Genomic DNA, 27,576 nt, shown 5'->3' with positions numbered 1-27,576 from the left:
GGAGAGAGAGAGAGAGAGAGAGAGAGAGAGAAAATAAAGGTCTGACATCAGGTACCCAGGTCAGGGAAGCTAGAAGACAAGAAACATGTCAAAAGTATGACATGGCACTCATCTCATTATATGCTCATTTATTATAGTTTAATAAAATAATGTATGTTACCAGCAATACATCAATTACAACCTTACTATAGTGATTGTATTTACAAGCTGCTGACCACCTTCAAAAGTGCATAACTCACATGTAAAATCATTAAATAATTCCATAAATGTTTCTTAGTTTAAAAAAGCTTTTTATTTTATTAACTTTTTGTTATTGCACTTTAATTGTAAAGATGTTCCTACAATTAAAAATAACTAGTTTGAGATTTATATTCCCATGTCGATTTTGAACTATACTAGAATCCTCCACCTCTTCCCGCTGTAAAAAAAGTAACTTTTACTAGTTAAAATGATTTACTTTTTACTTTTACTTGAGTAGATTTTTAGACCAGTAACTTTACTTTTACTTAAGTAAAATATTATTAAAGTAACTTTACTTTTACTTGAGTACAATATTTTAGTACTTTTTCCACCTCTGGGTACACAATATACCATTCTATGGTATATTTTTAGCTATGTAAATATATTGTAACTAATGATCAGCTAAGCATTAATTAATGTTTATCAATGACTTACTAATTAAAATTATTATAAAGTGTTACCTGAACGAACATTTATGGTGATTACAACACAGGTGAGAACACTTTACACAATGAAAACTAACACAAGACAAGACGACTCTTACAGTACGCCCCCCCCTTCCAAGGTGCGTCTCGCGCTGTAACTAAAACACTGAAGTGGTGGGAGGGAGGAAACAACAACAAATTCCAAACAAACGAAGAGACGGAGTAATCAGGTGTAGGTCTCAGAGACCAGATATGAAGCAGTCCCCGGGTGAAGGTGCTGGTAGGAGGAGCCAAGGTAATGAAGGCAATGCTAACCCACCCTGGGGACGACCAACAGGGGCGGAGACCAACTGGGAGGGATCCAGGGCGGAGCTGCACAGACCAAGAGCCTGGGGGAACTGAGGATCCGGAGGAATGGGGCAGTTATGGTTGGTCTACTGACCAATGGTGGAGAAGAGGCTCCAGAACTCCTTTGTGGAGCCAGAGAAACCGAACCCACAGGTGACAACCTGATGGATGGAAGGAGGGACACACGGGGACCTAGGGAAATCCTTAGGCGAGGGCAGGATGATGAATGACCAGGGTGGAACCTATGGAGGGGTGGGACTCCACGAAGGTGAGGGAGGAGACATCCCAAGGCGAGGCCACTGGTCCGACACCCAAGGCAACCTCTAAGTCTTGAGGGGCGGAGGAGAACTGGAGAACTCCTCTGACTCCCACATAGATCCACGTTGCCCTCAAGTCACACACCTGGTTGGGGGAAGCTTCCAGGTTGCCGATGCTGGGCTCAGTAGCAGGACTTCCCAATCATGCTGATAGGCTTCCTGCCCGCGGTGGTCTCGAAGTCTGTGGGAGAGGGTGATTCTCTGGCCTCTGGAAGTGAAGTAATGGTGCCCAAAACGAAAAGACTAAATGCTACTGTAAGACAAAAAAATAAAAAACACTAGACAGAGACACGCTAACATAATATAAATTTTGTTGGTCTAGTATTCTGTCATGCACGGGATGAAGACGTTGATGACGGGATACAAAAGGACATATAACTTTAATGAAACTCAAAAAATTTCACAAACGTGCTCACAATAGACAATACCAGACAAAGACTGCAACTCAGGAGGGGGAATAAATACACAGGACTACAGGTGGAAACAATCAAGGAAATGGGATGGTGATTGCAACACAAGTGACAACACTTTATGCGATTAGAACTAACACAAGACAATGACGACTCTTACACCACCATCATGGCGATTAGTGTTTGCATTTCATCAGCTCATTTGCATTTAAAAGGACACACCCCAAAACGGCACATTTTTGCTCACACCTAGAAAGTGGCAATGGGAACTGGGAACACCAAAGATTTATTTAAAATTTTCAAAGATATGTGACCAGTCACGGAAAGAAGGGACACAAGTTGGATCCAGGGCATTTTGAGTTAATCTGAAAGTGCAGTTTCTAAGCTTTTCAACAATGTGTAACACATGGAAATCTGATAAGATTTGGAGAAGTTGTGGCCATTTGAATATAACACATTCAAGAAAGAGAATGCCTAGAAAATTGAGAAAGAAAAGTTAACACTTTTCCCTGCCTGGAGAGACAATAGGGCTCTTTTACATCTCATTTAGCTAAGCCATACCCCCTGTAAAGGCGTTTTGAAATACAGATGTTCTAGCATCATATGTAGTATTTTGTGATAGAATTCCGGATGACAACATGCAAAAATAAAGTAGAATCCAGTCTGTTTCAGATGTGTGAATCATCCAATGACCATTTTTTGTCCACAAATGTGTTTAATCCGTGAAATATATAGATATATAGTCTATTGTTTACATTAGATTTTGCATGAACATCTGGTAATAGAATATGATATACAATCTGAGGACTATTTACATCGTAACATATACGGGTATATGAGATTACACTCCGATAATTTAAGTTCCGTTAAACACATGGACCCACCTTCAAAGTTTGTATTTAAAATAGGGAGGTAGTATAATAGATAATCCAAACAGCACCGTCGAAAACTTGACATCCTTTAGGTATGTAACCAATCGCTCGCTCGTTCCTCCATCAGCCAATGACTTCATGGAAAATATTGATAGACAAAACATGTAGCCAATTATATAACAAATTCAACGATCTCTGTGTGACTTTTTTGTGTGTGTTTGACTTGCGCTGCAAGAACTGACAGACAGATGACGTCAAAGTACCGCAAGAGGGAGTCGAAATTTAACTACGCCATAAGATTTCTTGAAGAGTTCTAGCGGTACTTTGACGTCATTCGACTGCGGCGACGCATAAAGTCAGTGACTTTTTTTCTTTTGTTTTGTGCGCCGAGCTTTGTTTACAGCCTGGGGAGATGCACGCTATAAGTTTGAAAAAAAAACTTAGCAAACATGTCTGAGGAACAGGTCAGCCGCATCACTACAGTCACGTGACTTCATAAGTCGTAATTCCCAAAGTCGTAATTCTTGCTATTTTTGGACCAAAATGTATTTTCAATGCTTCAACACATTCTAACTGACCCACTGATGTCACATGGACTACTTTGATGATGTTTTTATTACCTTTCTGGACATGGTTAATGTTAAAACTGTGTTCCGAAGATGAACGGAGGTCTTCCGAGTTTAGAACAACATAAGAGCAAGTCATTAATTACATTATTTTCATTTTTAGGTGAACTATCCTTATTTAGTAGTCACGCTGTTCCCTTTGGGGGCGGGGGCGAAAACACAAGCCGCTTATACAGTATGTAAATACACACAGACAATGACACTGCACGCTAGAATCTCCGGAAAAACAAGCCGATTTCAACCGCAAAATGTACACTTTTAAATATACAAAAACTGCTATCTCAAACATGGAGAGGCTTCTTCGTGATCTCAACTAACAGATTCTGCAATAAAACGAAAATCACAAATTTTGAAAAAAAAAACTTTGTTTCTCATAATCTCGAAACTGGTGCTGCCAACTTGTGTCACTGGTTTCCGTGACGGCTCACATATCTTTAAAAAGTTTTGTGAAATGTCCCCTTTATGACAGTATTGCTTCTCTTCAACAGTAATACAGTACACTCATTTACCCTACACAACAGTACAACATTATCATTTTATGGGAAACTCTGGAACTTTAAAGCTTGGCTCTGTCAACACGGACTGTTGCCAAGACTTATGTGGCTGCTGACTGTGTATAAGGTCCCAATGACAAGCGTTGAAGGATTGAGGAGAAAGATCAATAAGTACCTCCGAAGGGGGTTGGTTTCACTGCGGTAGGCCTCTATATAAGATCAGGGCAGCTCCAGCTACCGCTGTCTTCCGTGGTAAAGGAATTCAAGTTACAAAATGCAGTGTCATAATGACATACAGAGACTCACAGGATGAACAAGTCAGACATGCAGGCATCATTACAAGATCAGGTCACAATTGGGCAGCTGATTTGTCTGTTGCACAAGCTGATCGCATGTTGAAGCTGTGTGATGTAATAGGAGGACCAGGCACAGGGTCTTGGAACCCCAATTCCAACAGTGGAGGAAGGCAGGAATCAGTGAAAGAAGAGCCATGATTTAAGGGAGGTACAGAACCTGGAAGAGGAAAGACGGAGATCAAGGGCAGTAGACCTAACTTCCCAAAGAGCCTGGACCAGATGGGATCTTCCCAAGAGGAAGATTACCTGAGAGGACCTATGGAGACTGAAACCCTTCCCCATATTTTTCCTGCTGAGATCAGTGTATGACACAACCCCAACCCCAACAAACTTGCATAAGTGGGGTATGAGAGAGGACCCATTGTGCAAACTTTGTGGGGAGAGGGGCACCATGGCACACATCCTGTCCGGGTGTAACAATGCACTCACTCAGGGTAGGTACAGACGACCACAACAAGTTTGTGACACTTGCTAACACCTTAAAGCAGGAGAGGAAAAAGAAATGACAACCACTTCGGAAAACAACATCGATCCAGTTTGTAAGGGAGGAGAGAAAGCCACCAACCACAGCGACAACAGCAATCAGTCTTCTACAAAAGGCCCAATCATGGGAAATGAAGGTCGACCTGGGAGGAAGGCTGCAGTTCCCCGAGTTTGTCCAGACAACCCTGAGGTCGAATGTGGTACTGTGATCTGAAGAGGGGAAAAAGGTCATCCTTTGAGTTGGGGCCTTTGAAAGGAAGAAACTTAAATGGCAGGCTTGGCTGTTCCTGGTCGAGGTCAGCTGTAGAGGATTCCCTGCTCAGTCAGTAAGGATAATGTTTACAGCCACTGGAATGACAGGGAAGGAGAAGAAGGCAGCAGCTCACATGATGGGGGAGGCTGCAGAAAAGGCTTCTTGCTGGCTATGGAGCAGGAGGGAGGAGTTGAGCTGGAAGTCATGTGGAGAAGATAGGCAGTGACTTGGCCACCACTGCTAACCACCACTGGGAGGGTGTTGCAGATATAGGTCGAAACACCCAATGAACAATGGGTACTGTCTGACGAAATCAACCCATCCTGGCAAGGGCTACATTCACTTAAGGTGAATGAAAGTGAGAAGCATCTTTGGATGTATTTGCTATTTAGATACTCTGGACAACCATTGACTTCCAGGAAAGTCTGGGTGGCAACCAAGAAAGTTTGGTGACGCTGGAAAGACAGCTGACCTCCAGGAAAGACTGGTGTGGGTGTATGAGGTTAACAAACACATCCACGGCACTTGCTATGGATAATAAAGAGCGATACCCCCAGAGTCTCCCAAGGGGGGGGGGGGGTAAAAGACTTGACACGACAGACACATCGGTAACTGCCAGGAATGAAATACGAACATAGAGACGGCTCACTCAAACAACATTAACCAAAAGGACATTGGAAGTAAAGTGTCAGTGCGGAAAAGACCCTGCAAGAACAAAAGAGGGCTTAAAATACACCAAAGCCGAACAAACAGTGAAAAAGAGGGGTAACAGGAGCATCGCACAGTGGTAGCACCTGCTGAGACGCAGGAGAACTCCAGGTAGGAAGCACCCCACAGTACTGGAGATCTCTCAGCACCTGTGTCACCCAAGACCTCAGGAGGGACCTACCTGATGTCACCCCATTGAGCCAACCCCACCTTGTGTGGGAACAAATCAAATTAACCAAGATGAGAGATAACAAAGAGGGGTACCTTATAGATCAAGACCTCGACAAAGTGCTAGAAGAGACACTAGCAAGGACAGCTGAGCAGAAAGTCAATTCTATCACAACAATAATCTATTCAGAACAATCTTACTGTTGAGTGTAGAATGCAAGATCTTCTCTTACATGACAAAGAATGGATACATCAACACTGCTATCCAAAATAGGTGGAATCCCAGGCTTTTCTGGATGCCTGGAACACACCGGAGTTCTCAGTCAGATGACCCGTGAGGCTACGCCAGCAAGGGCAACCTAAATGTTGTCTGGCTGGATTTGTCCAATGCCTATGGAACAATCCCTCATGGCATCAACCATGCAGCATTAGACCACTACCACATCCCGCAACACATCAAAAAAATTATCACCAGCTACCTTGGTGGAATGCAGCTACAATTCAAGGCGGCCCCAAGGCGAAGCCAGGAGGGGAAGATGGGCAGTGACTTAATCACCACTGCCGACCCACCATTGGGGGTATTTGTCAGAACCCAAGTGCAGACTACATGGGTGAACTCAAAGACTTTATTTGGGAAATACACAGAAAAGCAAAACCCACGAGGGGGCAAAACAACAAGAATAGGTAAATGGTAAAAACAGACTTGACTAAAACAAAAGAATAAACTTGACAAAGACTACACAACAGGATTACTTGACTGACTTGACTTGACAAACTATATACTATATACAGTCTTGTTCAAAATAATAGCAGTACAATGTGACTAACCAGAATAATCAAGATTTTTAGTATATTTTTTTATTGCTACGTGGCAAACAAGTTACCAGAAGGTTCAGTAGATTCTCAGAAAACAAATGAGACCCAGCATTCATGATATGCACGCTCTTAAGGCTGTGCAATTGGGCAATTAGTTGAATTAGTTGAAAGGGGTGTGTTCAAAAAAATAGCAGTGTGGCATTCAAAGAAGAAACAGGTGTGAATCAGGTGGCCCCTATTTAAGGATGAAGCCAACACTTGTTGAACATGCATTTGAAAGCTGAGGAAAATGGGTCGTTCAAGACATTGTTCAGAAGAACAGCGTACTTTGATTAAAAAGTTGATTGGAGAGGGGAAAACCTATAAAGAGGTGCAAAAAATGATAGGCTGTTCAGCTAAAATGATCTCCAATGCCTTAAAATGGAGAGCAAAACCAGAGAGACGTGGAAGAAAACGGAAGACAACCATCAAAATGGATAGAAGAATAACCAGAATGGCAAAGGCTCAGCCAATGATCACCTCCAGGATGATCAAAGACAGTCTGGAGTTACCTGTAAGTACTGTGACAGTTAGAAGACGTCTGTGTGAAGCTAATCTATTTTCAAGAATCCCCCGCAAAGTCCCTCTGTTAAAAAAAGGCATGTGCAGAAGAGGTTACAATTTGCCAAAGAACACATCAACTGGCCTGAAGAGAAATGGAGGAACATTTTGTGGACTGATGAGAGTAAAATTGTTCTTTTTGGGTCCAAGGGCCACAGGCAGTTTGTGAGACGACCCCCAAACTCTGAATTCAAGCCACAGTACACAGTGAAGACAGTGAAGCATGGAGGTGCAAGCATCATGATATGGGCATGTTTCTCCTACTATGGTGTTGGGCCTATTTATCGCATACCAGGAATCATGGATCAGTTAGCATATGTTAAAATACTTGAAGAGGTCATGTTCCCCTATGCTGAAGAGGACATGCCCTTGAAATGGTTGTTTCAACAAGACAATGACCCATAACACACTAGTTAACGGGCAAAGTCTTGGTTCCAAACCAACAAAATTAATGTTATGGAGTGGCCAGCCCAATCTCCAGACCTTAATCCAATTGAGAACTTGTGGGGTGATATCAAAAATGCTGTTTCTGAAGCAAAACCAAGAAATGTGAATGAATTGTGGAATGTTGTTAAAGAATCATGGAGTGGAATAACAGCTGAGAGGTGCCACAAGTTGGTTGACTCCATGCCACACAGATGTCAAGCAGTTTTAAAAAACTGTGGTCATACAACTAAATATTAGTTTAGTGATTCACAGGATTGCTAAATCCCAGAAAAAAAAATGTTTGTACAAAATAGTTTTGAGTTTGTACAGTCAAAGGTAGACACTGCTATTTTTTTGAACACACCCCTTTCAACTAATTGCCCAATTGCACAGCCTTAAGAGCGTGCATATCATGAATGCTGGGTCTTGTTTGTTTTCTGAGAATCTACTGAACCTACTGGTAACTTGTTTGCCACGTAGCAATAAAAAATATACTAAAAACCTTGATTATTCTGGTTAGTCAATTTGTACTGCTATTATTTTGAACAATACTGTACATTCACTTAAGGTGAATGAAAGTGAGAAGAATCTTCGGATGTATTTGCTATTTATTATGTGTTTATTACTAAATAATAAGTATTTCTATGATTTTTAAAGATTTTACAGTTAGATGGTAAATTGACATTCAGTTGAACTGCTTTGTCAACCGTTGTTGTTTGTTTATATTTGACTTCTCACGGCATGTTTTAGAAATAAATACCATATATATTTTTTAGTAAAAACTCTGCTACGTGTAACAGACTTCACTGCAAAAAAATGTATAAAACTATAAAGTAGTAATATATAATCCACATATCATTGAATGGTAATAAAAGATGATTGTCTCCAGTCAAGTCCCTCCACAAGCACTGCTGACAGTTATATATGTTATAAGTATTTTTTCTTCTAATTTTTCTGTCAGAGCTTCCTCCTCAGATCTTGACAGCTGATGGATTAGTGTACAGGAAAACAACTGGATCAATCGTCGTACTTAAATGCAGAACGTTTGGTTCCCCGAGACCCAAGGTGGACTGGTAGGCACAAAATATAAGCAATGATATTTTTGAAACATATGAATGAACATACAGTACAATGATTGTGTTTAATTATGCAAGGGTTAATGTGAAGAGACAAACCACAGTAGCAGTGATGTATTTGTTGAATGATGTTTGCAGGAAGATTTTCGACTCTAGTCCAGCTTTGTCCAATGCTAAAATGTCTCAAATTGCCAATGGAAATCTTCAGATCAGTAATGTGAGTCAGGAGGAGAGTGGCATTTACACGTGTTCAGTGAGAGACAGTAACGTGACCATCAGTGCCATAGTCGAAGTCTTCAGTAAGTATTCAGATTATTGTTTAACACCACAACAAAATTGTTCCTTTTACTTAGTGAAATTGCCATTGTCATGCACATTGTGCATCCATCGTGTCTGTTGTTCAGAGAAAATCTATCTGACGGCATAAACCCACATACATCATACAGCCATAGGATCTCAGATCATTGATATCGGACTGATAAAAATTTACTTTTTGTTTTGAGGATAACAGTAAATACTGATGGGTTTCATAAAGCTGTGGTGCACTTGACATCCCGGTCAGTTTCTCACAAGGGAATGTTTCAGACAGAAATTCTCTGCAAGCTCACATTCAGCTCAGATTGCTTTCTTTGAATTGAAATCAATGAATTCTTCTACACAACTCTATGTTTGTTGTCACACAGACGTACACATGATGGAAGTAAACTGAATCCTGTTTTAATTTCTCCAGACAGAACAAAAATCGTGGCTCCTCCACAACACTTGCGGGTCGTTCGTGGAGATGATGCTGTTTTACAATGCAAATATAGCGTGGACCACCAGTTAAAAAATCTCACCCTTCAGTGGAAGAAGGATGGACAAAAGATTGCGGCATCTTCTAACGACGACAAGTAAATAAATACAACAACAGTTACATCTAGTGATGACAGATATAATGACAAAAATAGCCATTTTAGATGACGTATATCAGTGGATAACTATCTGTATGTGGATCAGTATTACATCAGCGCTCTATAGTCGACTTTTAAAAAGTGTAATTGTTTCTCTTCTGGAAGCTCCAGCTCATCACAGCAATATCCTGAAATGACAAAACATTATTGTTGCCAGTTGCTGAGTTGTGCCATGGGGTTTATAGTGTTTTTGGTTTTGTCACGTGACTGCAGGTACACTGACTATCCAAATGGCTCTCTGAAGGTGACAGATGTACAGATTCAGGATTCAGGAGAATACGGTTGTGAGATCAGTACTGAACTAGATTCAGATGAAGCCAGCGGCTCCATTACAGTTCAGGGTAAATCTCTCAACAGATCAACACTTAGGTTTACACAGCTCTACAGTATTATCTAATCAATCTTTGCACTTGACCATCCTCAGACAAACCAGGCGCTCCTCTTTCTGTGGAGATATCTGAAAAGAGGGAGCGAAGCGTTACTATGACCTGGATGGCTGGCGATGAAAACAACAGCCCTGTTTTTGGTAATTCTAATGAAAACCATTATCTGAACTGTGTCTAGACTACTAAACTTTTGGGATCCTTAGTCTGTTTGCATGAACAGTGTAGAAATGAAGGACAAGCGATATCAGCTCTTTACTTAATGATTATTTGACCAACTTTAGAACACAAAATTGAATGCAAAAAGAAAGCATGTTTTTTTCAGAGTTTTTCTTGATTCTAATTGGCTGTAATTTGTTTAATTTGTTTAATGCACAGTAGCTGATAAAATAACTTATTTTTACCCATTCGTGCAGTTAAAATCCTTTAAAGGGGTCATAGCGTGAAAATTTGAAAATTTTTTCATGTTTAAGTGCTATAATTGGGTCCCCAGTGCTTCTATCAACCTAGAAAAAATCAACCCAGTAACTTAATTTCAGTAAGCCATTTTCTGCAAGCATGTGAAAAATTAGGTCGTTCAGATTTCGCCTGTTTTGTGAGGTAGGTAGCAAGGTGAATTACAATAACACCGCCCCCTTAATCTGCACTATCCAACCACGGCACTGACATTTAGTACAGAGGGAAAGAGGAAGAAGGAATTGACAGCACAATTAAGTTTAAATTACAACAAACCACCATCATTGTGATGAGTGTTTGCATTTCATCCACTCTTTTGCATTTTAAACAACACACCCCAAAATGGCACACTTTTGCTCAGGCCTACACATGAGCAATATTAACATGCTATAATAAATTATCCGTGGAGTACTTTGAGCCAAAACCTCACCCACGCACTCCTGGGACACCAAAGATTCCTTCTACATTTTTTTTAAAAATCTCATAATATGACCCCTTTAATGCACGACAGACCGTTGATTATCCCTTATGTTATATTACGGTATAGAGCAAATACTGTAGGCATGCCTGTCTCTAAGCTTTCTTTTTTGTTGTCCATCAGAATATATTATAGAGATGAAGGAGGAGCAGTGTACAAATGCAAGCACATGGCGGGAATATGAGAGAGTTCATCAAGACATCAAACAGATTGAGATTCATCTGCAGCCGTTCTGCAAGTATCATTTCCGGGTCAGAGCTGTGAATGAGATCGGAAATAGTGAACCCAGTTCTGAATCTGAATCCTACATCACCCCCACTGCAAGTAAGATCATTTGAACATACTCTTCGTATGGCTATGCCCTCTGTTTATGGATATGGTACACAATATACCACTCTATGGTATATTTTTAGCTATGTAAATATATTGTAACTTATCAATGACTTACTAATTAAAGTTATTATAAAAGTTTTTATAATTATTTATATAGCGCCTTTACATGGCTCAAGGTCACTACATAGTATTATACAATACATTAACATATCCACATGCACAAAACAGAACACATAAGGCCACATACACAATACAAAAACATTATGACAACCACAACTACATTATCCAAATTCAATATTGAAAGATACGTTTTAGTTGGGTCTTGAAAGTAGGCAAAGTTGATGTATTACGGAAGGGGTAGAGAATTCTATAATTTCCATTATTAGCATTAACACTAAATGACATACCACCTACAGTGGACTACCGAAAACGAGGAATAGACAAAAGACCAAGCTCAGATGATCTGAGGGACCGGGCAGGAGAACCATTTTATGCCTTGAATGTGAGAAGCAATATCTTAAAGTGAATGCGTGACCCAGCAGGTAGCCAGTGAAGATCATGCAGTAGACAAGTAATGTGAGCAGATCGCCTGGTGGAGGTGAGAACTCTTGCTGCAGAATTTTGAACATACTGTAGCCTAGCTATGAGTTATTTAGGAAGACCAAGAAACAATACATTGCAATAGTCCAGACGTGATGTGATGAGTGCATGGATTAAGATTTCAGCATCACCTAGAGTGAGAGAAGGTCGAAGATGTGCAATATTGCGAAGATAGAAAAAAGTTGTTTTTAACAACAGAAGAAATAAGAGAGGCAAAAGATAGAAAGGAGTCAAATAAGACACCAAGTTTACGGACAGATGAAGAAGGCTTAACATGAATCCCATCAATTTCAAAGGACAGGTCCAACCTTTTGACAAATGTAGTAGAGCCAATCAACAATATTTCCTTTTGACAAATGTAGTAGAGCCAATCAACAATATTTCAGTTTTATTGTTATTTAGTTTAAGAAAATTCAAAGACATCCAGTGTTTTATATCCCTGATACATGCAGTGAGTGAGTCAGGCAGGGATAGCCTATCAGAGCTGGAGGTAAGGTAGATTTGAATGTCATCAGCATAGCAATGAAATTTAAGTTCATGCATGCATATAATGTCACCAAGTGGAGAAATATAAATGATAAACAGACGTGGACCAAGAACTGAACCTTGAGGAACACCCTGTGAGACCATGGCAATAGCAGATTTACATAAACTTGTATGGTGATATAATATTTTCTGTCGCTAATATAGGAAATGAGCCAGGAAAGAGCTGAACCAGTGAAACCGGCGGGAGAGAAGTATTTCATGGCAGACCGTGTCAAAAGCAGAGCTTAGATCAAGAAGAATCAGAATTAGGGCTGTGCCGATAAACGATATCACATCGAATCGCGATAAAATTTAAAACTATAACGATGATAAGCTCCGGACATTTTTACTCTATATGGATTGATCAGTACTTTTGTGTAATGCGTTTCTCGTCATGGATCGCAAACAATGACAAGCGCCTTATTAAAGCACAAGCAGGTTGCATTATGAGGCTGGACACACCAAAACTTTTAAACGCGGCTGAAAACGTCTTGAGGACGCTGAATGTCAGCTGTTTTTCAACCAAGCACTTTGGTAGCGCTGATACTTCAGCTGTGAGCCGGCTGGTTGTTGTGGTAATGTCCCACCCCTTCTCCACTGTATTTGGACGGCCATGTGAGAACTGACATTGACGAGCGGAGTTTGTCCCTCAAAGTTTAATATTTTTTAACTCTTGGCGCTCAGCGCTGAAAAAACCCGCTAGCTACCATAATTTGAAAAACGCTGAGTTTCCATTGAAATCAATTGAAAACATGCGCCGGCCGCGGGCGTAAAAGCTTTGGTGTGCACGGGAGTGTGTGACTATGCCTTTCCACAATGCGACGCGCTTGACATCTGTTTACCAGCGTGTATAGCTCATATATGTTGCTCCTCTGATACGAGGGCTCACGAGAGCAGTCAACACATCGGTGATCACTAAACTATGTTTTCTTTCTAGTTTAAGTGAATATAAACAGCTGTATGTTTATCAATAGCCTATATTGAAACAGTGCAGTCTTAAAGCTGTCTTGGGTCTTAAAGTGACAGTAGCCTGCTGCTTTCTGTGTCAGAAATGTCCATTACACACAAAAAAATGAAAACTCCTCACTACTATTAGTATTAACTGAATAAATTTCGCAGCTGCACATTTAATTCATTCAGTGAGGACTGTGCAGTGTATTATTTGTATTTATTGCTATTGATAAATCATGTTGACAGACAATTTCATAACTAATATATTTACATCTAATACAGATGCCTGAAAAGTAAAACAAGATAAATATAATAGTCTTATGATTAAGTGGAAAAATTAAAGATTTGGTTGCTTGTCAGTAGCATTGTTGTAGTGACAGCCAAAATACATCGGCCTATGTAATACATAATTATCCAAAGATGATGAAATTGTGGACAAAAAAGGTAGCACAAATTCTGTTATATGGAAGTGGTTTGGCTGTCTAAAAAAACAGATGAGGAGCAGATTAAAAATGTATTTAATGAACTCTCTTATTTTTGTGGCTTCAGTCATGTTGGCATACTCTTTTAAAGCTGGAAGCATTAGCATCTTATATCGAAATCGTATATCGTTATCGGCCAATATGGATTTTTTTTTTCGAGATCACATTTTTGCCATATCGCCCAGCCCTAATCAGAATGTAGTTATTCATGTTGCAACATGATCTCACAAAGTTCCGTGGTATAGTCACGGAATTTTGTGCTCATTTTTCAGTGGCATTCTCACGGATCGCCGCATTTTTCTGTGGCCCTGCTACGGACTGTCTTTTTCCGTGGCATTCCCACGGATTGGTTACTCAACTGCTTTTTCCTGTTTTCAAACCATTTTCGCTTCGGCTTAGGGTTAGATTTGGTGTTTGCATTAGTATGTCACTTTAACTATTGGTTTATACTATTTTTTCTGATTTATTCTTTTATATTTTCTAAACTTTAAACAATTGTCGCCTGGCGTTAGGGTTAGAGTTGGGTTTGGGTAGGGATGTCATTTCATGTAAATCTAACCCTAAACCGAAGCAAAAATGGTAAGAAAATAGGACAAAACAGTTGAGTAACCAATCCGTGAGAATGCCACGGAAAAGACAGTCCGTAGCAGGGCCACGGAAAAATGCGGAGATCCGTGAGAATGCCACGGAAAAATGAGCACAAAATTCCGTGACTATGCCACGGAAATTCGTGAGATCAGGTTGTCATGTTTAGATGGTCAAGGCCACGTTTTTAAGAATGGGGTCACTGCAGCCATTTTTTATTCTGCTGGAACAATGGCTGATACTAAACTAAAGTTTATTATATGTGTTATGAAATGCTCAACCTCAGGAACACACATCTTAAGCAAAACTTAAGGGGGTATTGGGTCTAGCTGGCAGGATGTAGAATCAAGGTTATTATAGTTTTGCTTTTTTAAATTAGTTTTTATTTTAGTATCGTTTTCAATTTTGCTTTAAATTTAAGTTTAGTTTTAGTTAGTTTCATGAATGGTTTTGTTAGTTTTAGTTTAGTTTTTATTTTGCAAACACATTTCTATTTAGTTTTTATTTTATTTAGTTTCAGTTATAGTTTTAGTAATTATAGTTTAGCAGCAGAGGTGGGTAGAGTACCCAAAATCTGTACTCAAGTAAAAGTACAAGTACTTATACAAAAATGTACTCAAGTAAAAGTAAAAGTATCAATCTAATTATTTACTTGAGTAAGAGTAAAAAAGTATTAGATGAAAAAACTACTCAAGTAGTTAGTTACTCGTTACTTCTGATCTGATCTGAAGTAGCGCAAAAGCACTGAATTTCAGACTTCTTGGAGGGTTTTCACAAACCTCTCCTTAAGAGTCTCATTGTTCTGCTTATATACAAGTAAGCAGCCTATCTTAGTCCTGCAATGGGTACATTAACATCACATAATGTGTCGTTTGAGAAAAAATCTCAAACACACACACACACACACACACACACACACACACAGATGTTTTTCTGACGGTTAACTCTGTATTTATTTTCATGTTCACAACACAAACTTGTCAGCGTCTGCCTTTAAACATGCAAACAGTAAACAAATAAGAACGTGTGTGTGTGTTTGTTATCATGTTTTTATATGAATAGGTTATTTTCATTGCCATTAAAGTGCAATTACTGAACATAAACAGGAGCTTAATAAAAATGATCATTTTAGAATTTCATATGGAACTTACAGTATCTGTTTTTGCAAATCATCTCTACATTTATTATAATTTATAATACATGTTTCTTTCAAATCAATCTTTATTCTTTTATTTTTATTCATTCATTCTTTAGGAAGGATTTAAATAAAATACAATCCCGTTTTTATTTGAATGTATTTTCTACACATTAGTGAGGTGTCCGGATTTGTGTATAAATGCAGTCATTACATTATTCTGTTAAGTTTGTTTAGTTGTGGGGAAATGATATGGAATTGGCAGATGTGAACGTGCTGTTTGTATGGTTTAACTTACATTAGGATTTGTAATCGCTTGCACAAGAGTGCATATGGCAAAAAAACTCCGACAGTGTGTGAAATGACCATTAATACTGTTCAAATAGACATACTGTGACACTTACTTCAGGCTGGATCTTGAATTCCTGTTCGCTGAGATGTCAGCTCGTTTATTGAACAAAGCACGCAGCACATTATGAAACTATTCTTTTTGACCTCTTGGAGTAAAAACATAGACCGAGCTTGAAGCCACGCATGATCTGCCTCCGATAACTCGCACAACGCACACGCGCCCTCATCTGCTTCTCCTATCCCCTACGCGGCCGCGCGGTCGCGCGCGCTAAAAGGGTGACCTCGCGGTCGCGCCCTAAAGGGTGACGCAGCCTTTTTCGCGCAACTTTCGAACACGCCCTATAAACTTAAAAAAAATATATATATTCATTAATTATTACCATTTGACAGTAGCGCAGTAACGCCGCCGAATGTAGCGAAGTAAAAGTACAGTTTTTTCACTAGAAATGTACTTGAGTAAGAGTAAAAGTACCCATCCTTAAATTTACTCTAAAAGTACTAGTTACCCGAAAAATGTACTCAAGTAAATGTAACGAAGTAAATGTAATTCGTTACTACCCACCTCTGTTTAGCAGCTAACAGCAGCTATACTGTCTGACATATTTATCAGTTAACTGAGGTTGCTGTCAAAGTAAAGCCTCCTTAAACAAGTAAAGCCTCCTTAAAAGTTTGTAAACTTTGCAAAGTCTCCGGGTAGGCGGGGATTAGTTGGAGGCAAAAAGAGGCGCGGATGCAATGCTGACAAGCGTAAGCTAGGACGTTTTAGGAGGGATTTATTAAACATAGATGCAGAAGAAGGTTCGGAACTGTCCGAATATGTAAAGTTACTTACTCTTCGTAATAGCTATTTTTGTAAATTAACTCTGTAACAATTAGTTCTTGTATCTTGTTCTCATTGGAAACATTTTAACCAGGTTTTGGATATTTCCTAAGTATTTTCGGCTGGTTTGGAGAATTTTGTCAAGGCTTGTAACCTATCGCTGGGCTAACTATGATAAGCAATGGGGATTATTTTAAGAGATCATTCAAAGGATGACACACACATCTATCGCTGTATGTATGTTTAACATTTACGCTAGCTAGTGCACTGACTTATCATCACCTATAAAACAGAAACTTTCTGATTTGTACTAGATAAGACCAACACACCAATACAGATGCATAGATTAATTTACCTGATATGAAGTGTGCACTGCAAACATGAGCATTATTTGCGATCGTCTCCGTCCATTCAACCACAATTGCCTTTTTATTTCTGTGAAGGAATGTCTGCCGGGACCCGGTTAAACTTTTTGTTTTGAACCAAAAGTGCTGTTCCTTCTATTTTGGTAGCCAAAAACACAAGAAGACGACATTTTAAAGTCAAAACCTCAACTTTTAGCGTGCCTGTTATAAGTTCTTCCTTATGTTTTGCCTTCAGCTAGAGCGGTGACGTCACAGTGACGTTGGCGATTAAGGGGTCTATTATAAAGCCTGTTCAGATTTTCCGCCATGGGATGAGAGCTTATTAATTACGAAAACGAATACTTATTTTTTTATAATTATTATTTTATTTCAGTTAGTTTTTCAATAACTGTTGCTCGTTTCGTTTAGTTTTAGTTTTTCATTTATTATGAATTTTTTATTTTATTTCAGTTAACGAAAATGTTTTTTAGCTGATAGTTTTAGTCTTAGTTTCAGTTTTCGTTTATGAAAATAACCTTGTGTAGAATTAGACTTCATAATTAGATCACTTATGGCAGCTGAAGTGGTGAGAGTAAAAGTAGTGAGAGAGTTTGTTAAGTTAGCTGAGTCAGCTGTCATCAAGTGAACATTTGAGTCAGTTGTATAACTTTCTTTCAAAAGAAATGAGAAAAATTATTCACAAGCACATCAGAGCCAGAAATAACATGTTGTGGAGGATTAGTGAGTTTGTTGACCATAGCAAACAAAGATTTGGGTCTGCACATAGAATTTTTGATAGTGAAAGAGAAGTATGAGGATCTTGCGGCATTAATGGGGCTAAACGATAATTAAGCAAATGTTCTTTCAAAGCCAAGGAGTACACAATGATTCCAGATTTCCTGTACAGTCTTTCCAAGTGACATCCCATAGCTTTAATAGCTCGAAGTTCCGGAGTAAACCAGGGTGAAACACATGCAGATGGAACCAGTCTGGTTTTAACAGGAGCATGTTTCTCAAGTATTTGTTAAATGGAATTATTAAAGGTGCCACACATTTCTGATGGACAGTTGGATAGTAAACAGTCTGACAGAGTGGAAGACCTTATTGAATAAGAAAAAGCAGATGGAACCACAGAACAGATTTTACGATAAGTAACCCTTTTTTTACAGGCAATATAGATGTAGGAAAACTAAAACTGAAGTTTAGAAGTTTAAAAGGACACATCAAAAAAAGCACATTTTGCTCACACCTAGAAAGTGGCAATTTTAACATGCTATAATAAATTATTTATATGGTTGTAATAAAGTATGTAAGTGGAGAGGAAAAAGGCAGAAATGGAACACATTTAACACTTTAATAACAAAACAAAAGTAAACACTGGCATCTTCCTTCAAAAGTAAGCATCCGGCCTCCCGTTGGGGTAAGGACAAATTAGATGAGATGAGAGAAAGGAGCCGGAAGTATTAGGACGAGAGAGGGAGAAAAAAAGTCAGATTTCCCGACACACTGCCACTTGTTTCTCTACTGAGAGGTTCGTCCTGCGTCCCCCACTCTTTTCCTTTATGGCGGATGGCAGCAGGCAAATGGGGCAACTCCTCCGCTCCCTCCCGGACGGCAGCCACCTCAACCCAGGAGCATGATAGCGAGGTCTCTGCCCCGGATGGCAGCCACCCCACCTCGACCCCGGACACGGCAGCGAGATCTCCGTCCCCATTGAATCTCCTCTTGATCCACCACCACTGCCTCAGGCAGCCTTCCAGTCTTCCGCCCTACCCGACCTCTCAGCACCTGTGTAACCTCAAGACCTCAAGAGGGACCTACCTGATGTCACCCCAGGAAGCCAACCCCACCCTGCGAGGGAACAATCGAATGGCCCAAGAGGAGTGATAACAAAGAGTGGTACCTGTCATGACTTTGGTCTTTTCGACTGTTCTGTTTCTTTTGCTTTGTTCTGTGTGTGTGTTTTGTGTTTTGACAGCTCTCACATGCGCGTCTGCCACCGGAGTGATCTCATCAGCACTGATTTCATTCACCTGTGACATCACCTGTTTCTTATTTGTCTCCCCATTCGTTTGGTATTTAAGCTCTCTGTGTTTAGTTGCTCCTTACGAGTTCGTCATTGTTATGTTGCTTTTAGTCTTGTCATGTCGTGTTCGCCGTTTTTGTTGGATTTTTACATTTTTGACCTTTTTGTCTTTTTTGCCATTTTTTGCTCTGCCTGCTCTGTCTGCTTTCTCTCGTTTACCTCTCATTAGGACTAAAGTACCTCCGTCCTCTCCGCTTCTGTGGATTATTACACCTCTCTCTGCCCTGCCGGTCTTATGCTCTACTGTCTCCCGTGTGTGACCGCTGCCCGGTAGCACTGAGTGAGATCCTCTCCGCCGCTCTGCCGTTTCATCGGACTGTATGCTTTGCGCTGTCCAGCGTACTGGTTTCTCCGCTGTTCAGCTGCACTGTGACGGATCGTTTGGTGACCAGCCCTCAGCCGGCTATACTGCCGGTTGTCATCTCTCCTCTCCCCGATTCGAATCGGTGGTTCCCTTTCAGTCGGTCACTACGACGTCACGTCGTGACCGACGAATTGGGAACCGCTTCGCGGGTGACCTATCTGCTTCGAGAAACCTTTAAAACGCCAATGAACTTGGCATGCAGATAATTGCATCTGCCGGCGCCGCCCCGCCGCACAGCTATTTAATGAGCGGCAGGTGCAGTTATCAAATCAGCTTTTTAGCTTCGAAAGCTGGCAGATTAACACTGCTCACGAGAAGCTGCTCTGATCCTGTGAATAGATCTCTGCGTGTCAGTTGGTTGGGCGAAGGCACCACAGCGAGGCTCGCGAGTGTTTCCACCTCTTTCTTTTCACTCTCTTTTATTTGAGTGTGTGCGTTCTCCTCCCTGTGTGCTTCATCAACTACACAGCTAAAAGAGTGATTTCCCCTAAAAGAGCTGCAGTTGAACTTGCGTCTTTTTAAAGACAGCTGTTCACTGCTCACAGGCGTTAAGCGTCTTTTTAAAGATGTCTTTTCGTCCGTGTTCGACTCCTGGATGCGGCAAGTACATGGGTCCTCGCGATGGACACGATCGTTGTCTCTCATGTCTGGGTCTCCAGCATGCTGAGGCGGCTTTCGTGGGAGGGACATGCTCCGCTTGCGAGAGCCTGACTCTTGCGGATCTGCGGGGTCGTGTGGCGTTTCTCCGGGAACGCCGCCCTCCGTTGCTGATCACCGCCAAGAAGGCGGCTGTGAAGCTACGGAGAGACGACCTCCGCCTCACGGTGCTGAACCGGCAAGCTGCATCCGTTGGACCTCCCGAGGATTCTCTGTCTGTCGTAACATCGGAGGGGGGGCCGTCATTTTCGGACGTTGATCCGGATCCTCTCCCTCCTTCGGGAAGGGTTGCGGTTCCTGATCTCGACCCGGAGATGACGGCTATGCTTGCTCGGGCTGCGGAGACGGTCGGGTTGGAGTGGAGAGCTCCTCCCCCTCCCGTACCGTCCCGCCTAGACGATTGGTACTTTGGGGCTGCACGGGCTTCACAGTCTTCCCCACCGGTACCTTTCTTTCCCGAGGTGCATGATGAGCTGACTCGGACGTGGAAAACCCCGTTTTCCTCCCGGAACCGTCCATATCAGCCATCACCCCTCACCTCCCTCGATGGGGGGGCCGCTAAAGGGTATGCCGGTATCCCGACAGTGGAGCGTTCGGTAGCGATGCAGTTGTGTCCTGCCGGCGTCTCCTACTGGAAGGACCGTCCTGCCCTTCCCTCACGGGCCTGCAGGCATTTGTCAGCTCTGACGGAGTCTGCATACCAGGCCTGTGGGGAGGCGGCCTCAGCCATACATGCCATGGCTTTGTTGCAGGTTCATCAGGCTAAGGCTCTGAAGGATCTGCACGAGGGAGGTCACGATTCGGCGGTCTTTAAAGACCTGCGTGCGGCTACGGATCTGGCGCTACGTGCGACCAAGACCACCGCACAAGCCGTCGGTCGTGCTATGTCCACCCTGGTGGTCCAGGAGCGCCACCTCTGGCTGTGCCTTGCGGACATGCGGGATGCCGACAAAACCCGGCTTCTAAACGCCCCGGTGTCCCAGGCCGGCCTGTTCGGCGAGGCGGTGGAAGACTTCGCACAACAGGTCTCCGCCACCCAGAAGCAGACTGAGGCTCTGGCTAACATCATGCCGCGTCGGAAGAGACCAGCACCTGCCCCGTCGACGTCGGCACCTCAGTCTGCCCCTCGCCGAGGGCGTCCTGCAGCGGCGGCCGCCTCCGTTCCTCATCGGGGCCGTCCAAGGAAGCGAGGAACCGGCCGTCAGCAGCCCGCCCCGCCCGCTCAGCCCGCTAAGCCTGGTGGAAAGCGAAAATCTAAGCGTCCCTGAGATGGGCGACCTGGAGGTGGAGGGGATCGCTCTTCGGGAGATGGTGAACGCACCACTCCCCCCCCGGAGGAGGACCGGGTGGGGAATCTTTGGTTTTCTTTAATTTCCGTTCCGCCGGCTTTTCAGCCGGCACCCACAAAACCACAAAAAGAGCGAATTCCTCTTCCTCCTCCAGGTCATCAGAGGCAGTCGGGTGTGACGGATGGGCTCATAACCCTACGTTCTCCCCCTCCTCTCTCGCCAACGAATGTCTTAAGCGCACCGAGATATCTTCATCAGAGTCTTCCCCGCGCAGCCATCCATCAGCGGAGTCAGGTGAGTGCTCATTCTCACAATACACATGTCAACGCAGCCCAAGAGAGCGCGTCATCGAGCACCGCCGTTCCGCTCGCCGCGGGTACTACGATTGTGCCGTTAATTCCCCTCGCCCGGTATCTGGAAGCTTGGCAGCAACTTCCCAGTCCGTCGCGCTGGCTTTTACGCACGATCCGTCTTGGCTATGCGATACAATTCGCCCGGCGACCTCCCAAATTTACAGCCATCCGTTTCACTATAGTGAAACCCGCCGATGCGCACGTACTACGTGCAGAGATTGCTGTCTTATTGGCGAAAGACGCGATTCAGCCGGTTCCTCCAGCCGAGATGAGGTCAGGGTTTTACAGCCCTTACTTTATTGTACCCAAGAAAAGCGGCGGGTTGCGACCGATCCTGGATCTGCGCGTTCTGAATCGAGCACTTCACAAGATGCCGTTCAAAATGCTTACGCAGAAAACCATATTTCAATGCATTCGCCCACAGGATTGGTTTGCAGCCATCGACCTGAAGGACGCGTACTTTCATGTCTCAATCCTTCCCCGGCACAGGCCGTTTCTCCGCTTTGCGTTCGAGGGAAAAGCATATCAGTACAAAGTCTTACCGTTCGGGCTCTCTCTCTCTCCCCGCGTCTTCACAAAAGTGGCAGAGGGCGCTTTAAAACCTCTCAGAGAGAGCAGTGTTCGCATCTTGGCATATCTCGACGATTGGCTCATTATAGCACAGTCGCGTCAAATGCTTTGCACTCATCTAGATCGGGTGCTCAAACACCTCGCCCGTCTCGGTCTTCAGGTCAACCGAGAGAAGAGCAAACTGTGCCCGACACAGAAGATCTCTTTTCTCGGCATGGAGTTGGATTCGGTCAATCTTACAGCACGCCTCACGGAGGCGCGCGTTCAGTCGATTCTGGCTTGCTTGAATACGTTTTCGGGCAAGACTGCGGTCCCTCTGAAACAATTTCAGAAATTACTGGGGCATATGGCTGCAGCCGCGGCTGTAACACCGCTCGGTTTGCTGCATATGAGACCGCTTCAACATTGGCTTCACGACCGAGTCCCGAGGAGAGCGTGGCTAACCGGCTTTCACCGTGTCACGATCACACCGAAATGCCGTCTCACTTTCACCCCGTGGTCAGACCCAGCGTTTCTCAGGGCGGGGGTGCCACTGAGACAGGTCTCCAGACATGCACAGATGCCTCCAACACGGGGTGGGGAGCCACGTATGGCGAGCTTGCAGCTTCAGGAGTATGGACATCACCCCAGCTGCATTGGCACATAAATTGCCGAGAACTGTGGGCTGTATATCTTGCGCTCGTCCGCTTCAGCAGCGAGTTGAGAGGCAAAGATGTATTAGTTCGCACAGACAACATTGCGACTGTTGCGTATATCAATCGCCAAGGCGGAGTGCGCTCTCCTCACATGTCGCATCTCGCCCGCCATCTCCTCTTTTGGAGTCAGAAGAATCTGAGGTCTCTTCGTGCCATTCACATCCCGGGGTCGCTCAACGCAGCGGCAGACGCGCTTTCCCGAGCAGCGCGCCCCGGCGAATGGCGACTCCACCCTCAATCGGTCCAGCTGATTTGGAGACGTTTCGGCAGAGCGCAGATAGATCTGTTTGCATCTCCAGAAACAACCCACTGTCACCTATTTTATTCACTGAACGAGGGATCACTCGGCGTGGATGCATTGGCGCACAGCTGGCCGAGAGGTCTTCGCATATACGCATTTCCCCCAGTGTGCCTCATTGCACAGACATTGTGCAAAGTCAGGGAGGACGAGGAGAAAATTCTTTTAGTTGCTCCATATTGGGCCACCAGGAGTTGGTTTCCAGAGCTCACTCTCCTCGCGACAGCCCCTCCCTGGAGGATTCCCCTGAGGAGGGACCTTCTGTCTCAAGAAGGGGGCACATTATGGCACCCCCGTCCCGATCTGTGGAACCTCCATGTGTGGTCTCTGGACGGGGCGCGGAGGTTGTAGGTGATTTACCCCAGGCGGTATCTAACACCATCGCTGCAGCGCGAGCGCCGTCTACGAGACAGGCATATACGCTGAAATGGAACCTGTTTGTTGTTTGGTGTACTTCTCAACGAGAGGACCCCCGAGAATGCCCGATCAGTATTGTGCTTTCATATCTCCAGCACCGCTTGGAGAAGAGGCTGTCACCATCTACTATTAAAGTAGATATCGCGGCAATATCCGCGCATCACGCACCCATAGACGGTAGATCTGTGGGTCAGCACGATCTGGTCATTAGGTTTTTAAGAGGTGCACGGAGGCTCAATCCTTCGCGTCCTCCCTCTATTCCTCCTTGGGACCTGTCCATGGTGCTGAACGCTCTCAGGGACTGCCCGTTCGAGCCTCTGCAGACGGTGAGTGTCAAGTTTCTCACTATGAAAACTTTGATGCTCCTCGCACTGGCTTCTATTAAGAGGATAGGGGATCTTCATGCATTTTCGGTCAACGATTCGTGCCTTCAGTTCGGGCCGGCTGAATCCAGCGTTACACTGAGACCCCGGCCGGGCTACGTGCCTAAAGTTCCCACCACTCCCTTTAGGGATCAAGTGGTGAACTTACAAGCTCTGCCTTTGGAAGAGGCAGACCCAGCTATGGCTTTGTTATGTCCTGTACGTGCACTACGTGTGTATGTGGATCGCACTCAAAGCTTTCGGACCTCAGAGCAGCTCTTTGTCTGTTACGGTGGTCAGCAGAAAGGGAGAGCTGTCACTAAACAGAGGATGTCTCACTGGATTGTAGACACAATCGCCCTGGCTTATGAGAAACAGGGCATTCCCTGCCCTTTTGGTTTGAGAGCCCATTCAACCAGAAGCGTGGCTTCATCTTGGGCTTTGGCTCGTGGTTCCTCGCTTTCAGATATTTGTAGAGCTGCTGGCTGGGCGACACCTAATACGTCACTAGATTCTACAGTGTTCGTGTTGAGCCGGTATCCTCTCGAGTTCTCTCGTCAGATCAGTGAGAACATCGAGGAACGGCTCCTGTGTCGGCTTGGAGCCTTTCTTTTTGGCTGCGCAGAAACCGCACCATTATGGAAGGCCATTAAGGCAAAAACGTTACAAAAAATGTTTTTTGTCTTTTCCACCGCTTGGTGACCGATGTTGCGGAGCATCGGCTGCCAGCCTCTCACTAGATGTATTCTTGACTATCTGGGTGAGGATAGCGCCCACATTGCGCCCCCTAGTGGTTTCTTTGTGAGTATTTCAGTGGAAAGTTTATGATTTACCACGTTTCCCTTAGCGGAGTTCCTCTAGTGTTGCTAAGAGAGTGTATTTTTTAGAGACTTCGTGTCTTCTTCCCTATCACCTTAGTGGTAGACCCCTAGAGGGTTTTTTCTTCCGCAGCGATCTTAGTCCCGCCTGACGAGTTCGCTTCCCAGTTCGCCTAGTCACTATCGTGGGTTAAGGAACAAGTAGTGACCGGCCTCTGCTTCAACCCCATTTCCGTTCCCTTAAAGGGGAGAGTCGGAGGGTTTACGCAGGCACTGGAAGGGTCAGCTTCAGTGGCGCTTTGGTAGGGATTCCCAATTCGTCGGCCACGACGCGACGTCGTAGTGACCGACTGAAAGGGAACGTCTCGGTTACATATGTAACCCTCGTTCCCTGAAGGAAGGGAACGGAGACGTCACGTCCCGTCGCCACAGTTTGCTGTTCCACTGCTGATATCGGCCGGACCCTTTCCTTCTGTCCAGCTTTCTCAGCAAAAAATAGCCGATTTGACAACTGCACCCGCCGCTCACCAAATAGCTGTGCGGCGGGGCGGCGCCGGCAGATGCAATTATCTGCATGCCAAGTTCATTGGCGTTTTAAAGGTTTCTCGAAGCAGATAGGTCACCCGCGAAGCGGTTCCCAATTCGTCGGTCACGACGTGACGTCTCCGTTCCCTTCCTTCAGGGAACGAGGGTTACATATGTAACCGAGACGTTTCCCTGCATCGCGCTGGGCGCGCGATCTCCAGTGCACGTCTGAGACTTCTATTACATCACTGCTGCAGAGAACTTTGGACAGTGTTCTTGGACTATTATTACCGGCAGAGCGGTGGTTTGATTCCCCGAGAGTGTTTCCAGTATATCTCCCTGGCAAGCCCAGTGGTTTTTCTCTGTCTATCATTTTGATCTTTATTAAACATTTGAGTTATCTGCAATTGGATCCTTGCCTCTGTGTGTTTTATACCAGTCCTGACAGTACCTACTAGATCAAGACCTCGACAAAGTGCTAGAAGCCACACTAGCAGGTACGCCTGAGCAGAAAATCAATACTATCGCAACATAACCTTTAACCTGGCAAGGTAGTGTTTTGGAATTGAGGAGAAGAAAATCAACATTAAGTCTGCACACCAGCCAAGTAGAAGAGAGGGAAATGCATCATTTGAGTGGAGAAATAAAGACTCTTACCAAGCAGTTCAAAGCAGCTCTTGTTGATGAAAAGGAAGCATCAAGGACTTAAGGAGTCAATTCCGGGAGCACCCCAGACTCCGAAAAGCAAAAAGCACTCAAAAGAAGAGAAAGGATAAGCAGAACATAAGATCCCTGTTGACCAATGACCCCTTTCAATTCACCAGAACTCTGCTGAGTGAAGCAAAATCTGGAAGGCTAATCAGCAACAAAGGAGATGTGGAGGCCTTCTTGAGGGATACCCACAATGACACCTACAGATACCAGGCCTTGGACACCAATACAAGCCTCAACAATATAAGGACCCCAGAAAAAGAGCTCAACATCAGTGAACCATCCTGGAAGGAAGTCCAAGAGGTAGTGAATAAGGCCAGAACAGGGTCTGCCCCCGGCTAGAGCTGTATACCCTACAATGTATATAAGAAATGCCCAATGCTCCTCCGAAGGCTGTGGAAGCTGTTCCATTACATAAGGTTGGAAGAAGGCAGAGGCTGCCTTGTGCCAAAGGATGGAACTCCTCAACCATTGATCAATTCAGGACAATCTCACTGTTGAGTGTAGAATGCAATTTTTTTTATTACTGGCCAAAAGGATGATCTCTTACATGACAATGAATGGATGCATCAACACTGATATCCAGAAAGGTTGAATCCCAGGCTTTTCTGAGAGTCGTTATGACACACAGAGACTCACAGGATGAAAGTCAGACATGCAGGCGTCATTATAAGATAAGGTCGCAAGTGTGCAGCTGATTTGTCTGTTGTACAAGCTGAGAGCATGTTGAAGCTGCGCAATGTAATTAGAGCACCACACACATGGAGACAAGGTCTTGAAGGAAGGTAGGAATCAGGGAGAGAAGAGCCATGATTCAAGAGTAGGTACAGAACCTGGAAGAGGAAGGATGAAGATCAAGGGCAGTGGACCTAGCTTCCCAAAGAGCCTGGACCAGATGGGATCTTCCCAAGAGGAAGATTACCTGGGCGGACCTATGGAGACTAGAACCATTCTGCATATCCTTCCTGCTGAAATCAGTGTATGACACACTCCCAACCCCAACAAACTTGCATAAGTGGGGTATGAGAGAGGACCAATTGTGCAAACTTTGTGGGGAGAGGGGCACCATGACACACATCCTGTCTGGGTATAAAAAAGCACTCACCCAGGGTAGGTACAGATGGTGCCACGACAAGGTGCTCGTTACACTTGCTAACACCTTACAGCAGGAGAGGAAAAAGAAACGCCAACCACTTTGGAAAACAACATCTATCCAGTTTGTGAGGGAGGGGGAGAGCCACCAACCAAAGCGACAACAAGAACCAGTCTGCTACAAAAGGCCCAATCATGGGAAATGAAGGTCGACCTGGGAAGAAGGCTGCAGGTCCCCCAGTTTGTCGAGACAACCCTGAGGCCGGATGTGGTACTGTGGTCTGAAAAGAGGAAAAGGATCATCCTCATAACACTTAAAGTCCCATGG

At 43.8% G+C, this 27,576-nt stretch overlaps 1 protein-coding gene across 13 annotated transcripts in view; it reads left to right on the top strand.

Annotated features, from left to right (window-relative positions):
- Positions 1-27,576, top strand: part of LOC129431262 (protein sidekick-2) — a 135,484-nt gene that overhangs the window by 36,771 nt on the left and 71,137 nt on the right. For 7 of the 13 annotated variants that reach the window (XM_073874902.1, XM_073874903.1, XM_073874900.1 and 4 more), the window contains 6 exons: positions 8,504-8,615; positions 8,757-8,917; positions 9,349-9,508; positions 9,782-9,909; positions 9,993-10,094; positions 11,009-11,209. The exons of 1 other annotated variant lie outside the window; for it this stretch is intronic. In XM_073874902.1, coding sequence (XP_073731003.1) covers positions 8,504-8,615; positions 8,757-8,917; positions 9,349-9,508; positions 9,782-9,909; positions 9,993-10,094; positions 11,009-11,209 — 864 coding nt within the window. The remainder of the gene's footprint in view (positions 1-8,503; positions 8,616-8,756; positions 8,918-9,348; positions 9,509-9,781; positions 9,910-9,992; positions 10,095-11,008; positions 11,210-27,576) is intronic. 5 more of the 13 variants (XM_073874905.1, XM_073874899.1, XM_073874904.1 and 2 more) reach the window with 4 other exon arrangements.

Source organism: Misgurnus anguillicaudatus, chromosome 13 (genome assembly GCF_027580225.2).
Source record: "Misgurnus anguillicaudatus chromosome 13, ASM2758022v2, whole genome shotgun sequence".
Taxonomy (NCBI): Eukaryota; Metazoa; Chordata; class Actinopteri; order Cypriniformes; family Cobitidae; genus Misgurnus; species Misgurnus anguillicaudatus.
The sequence above is the reverse complement of the archived record's forward strand: the minus strand, read 5'-3'. Positions and strand labels throughout refer to the sequence as shown.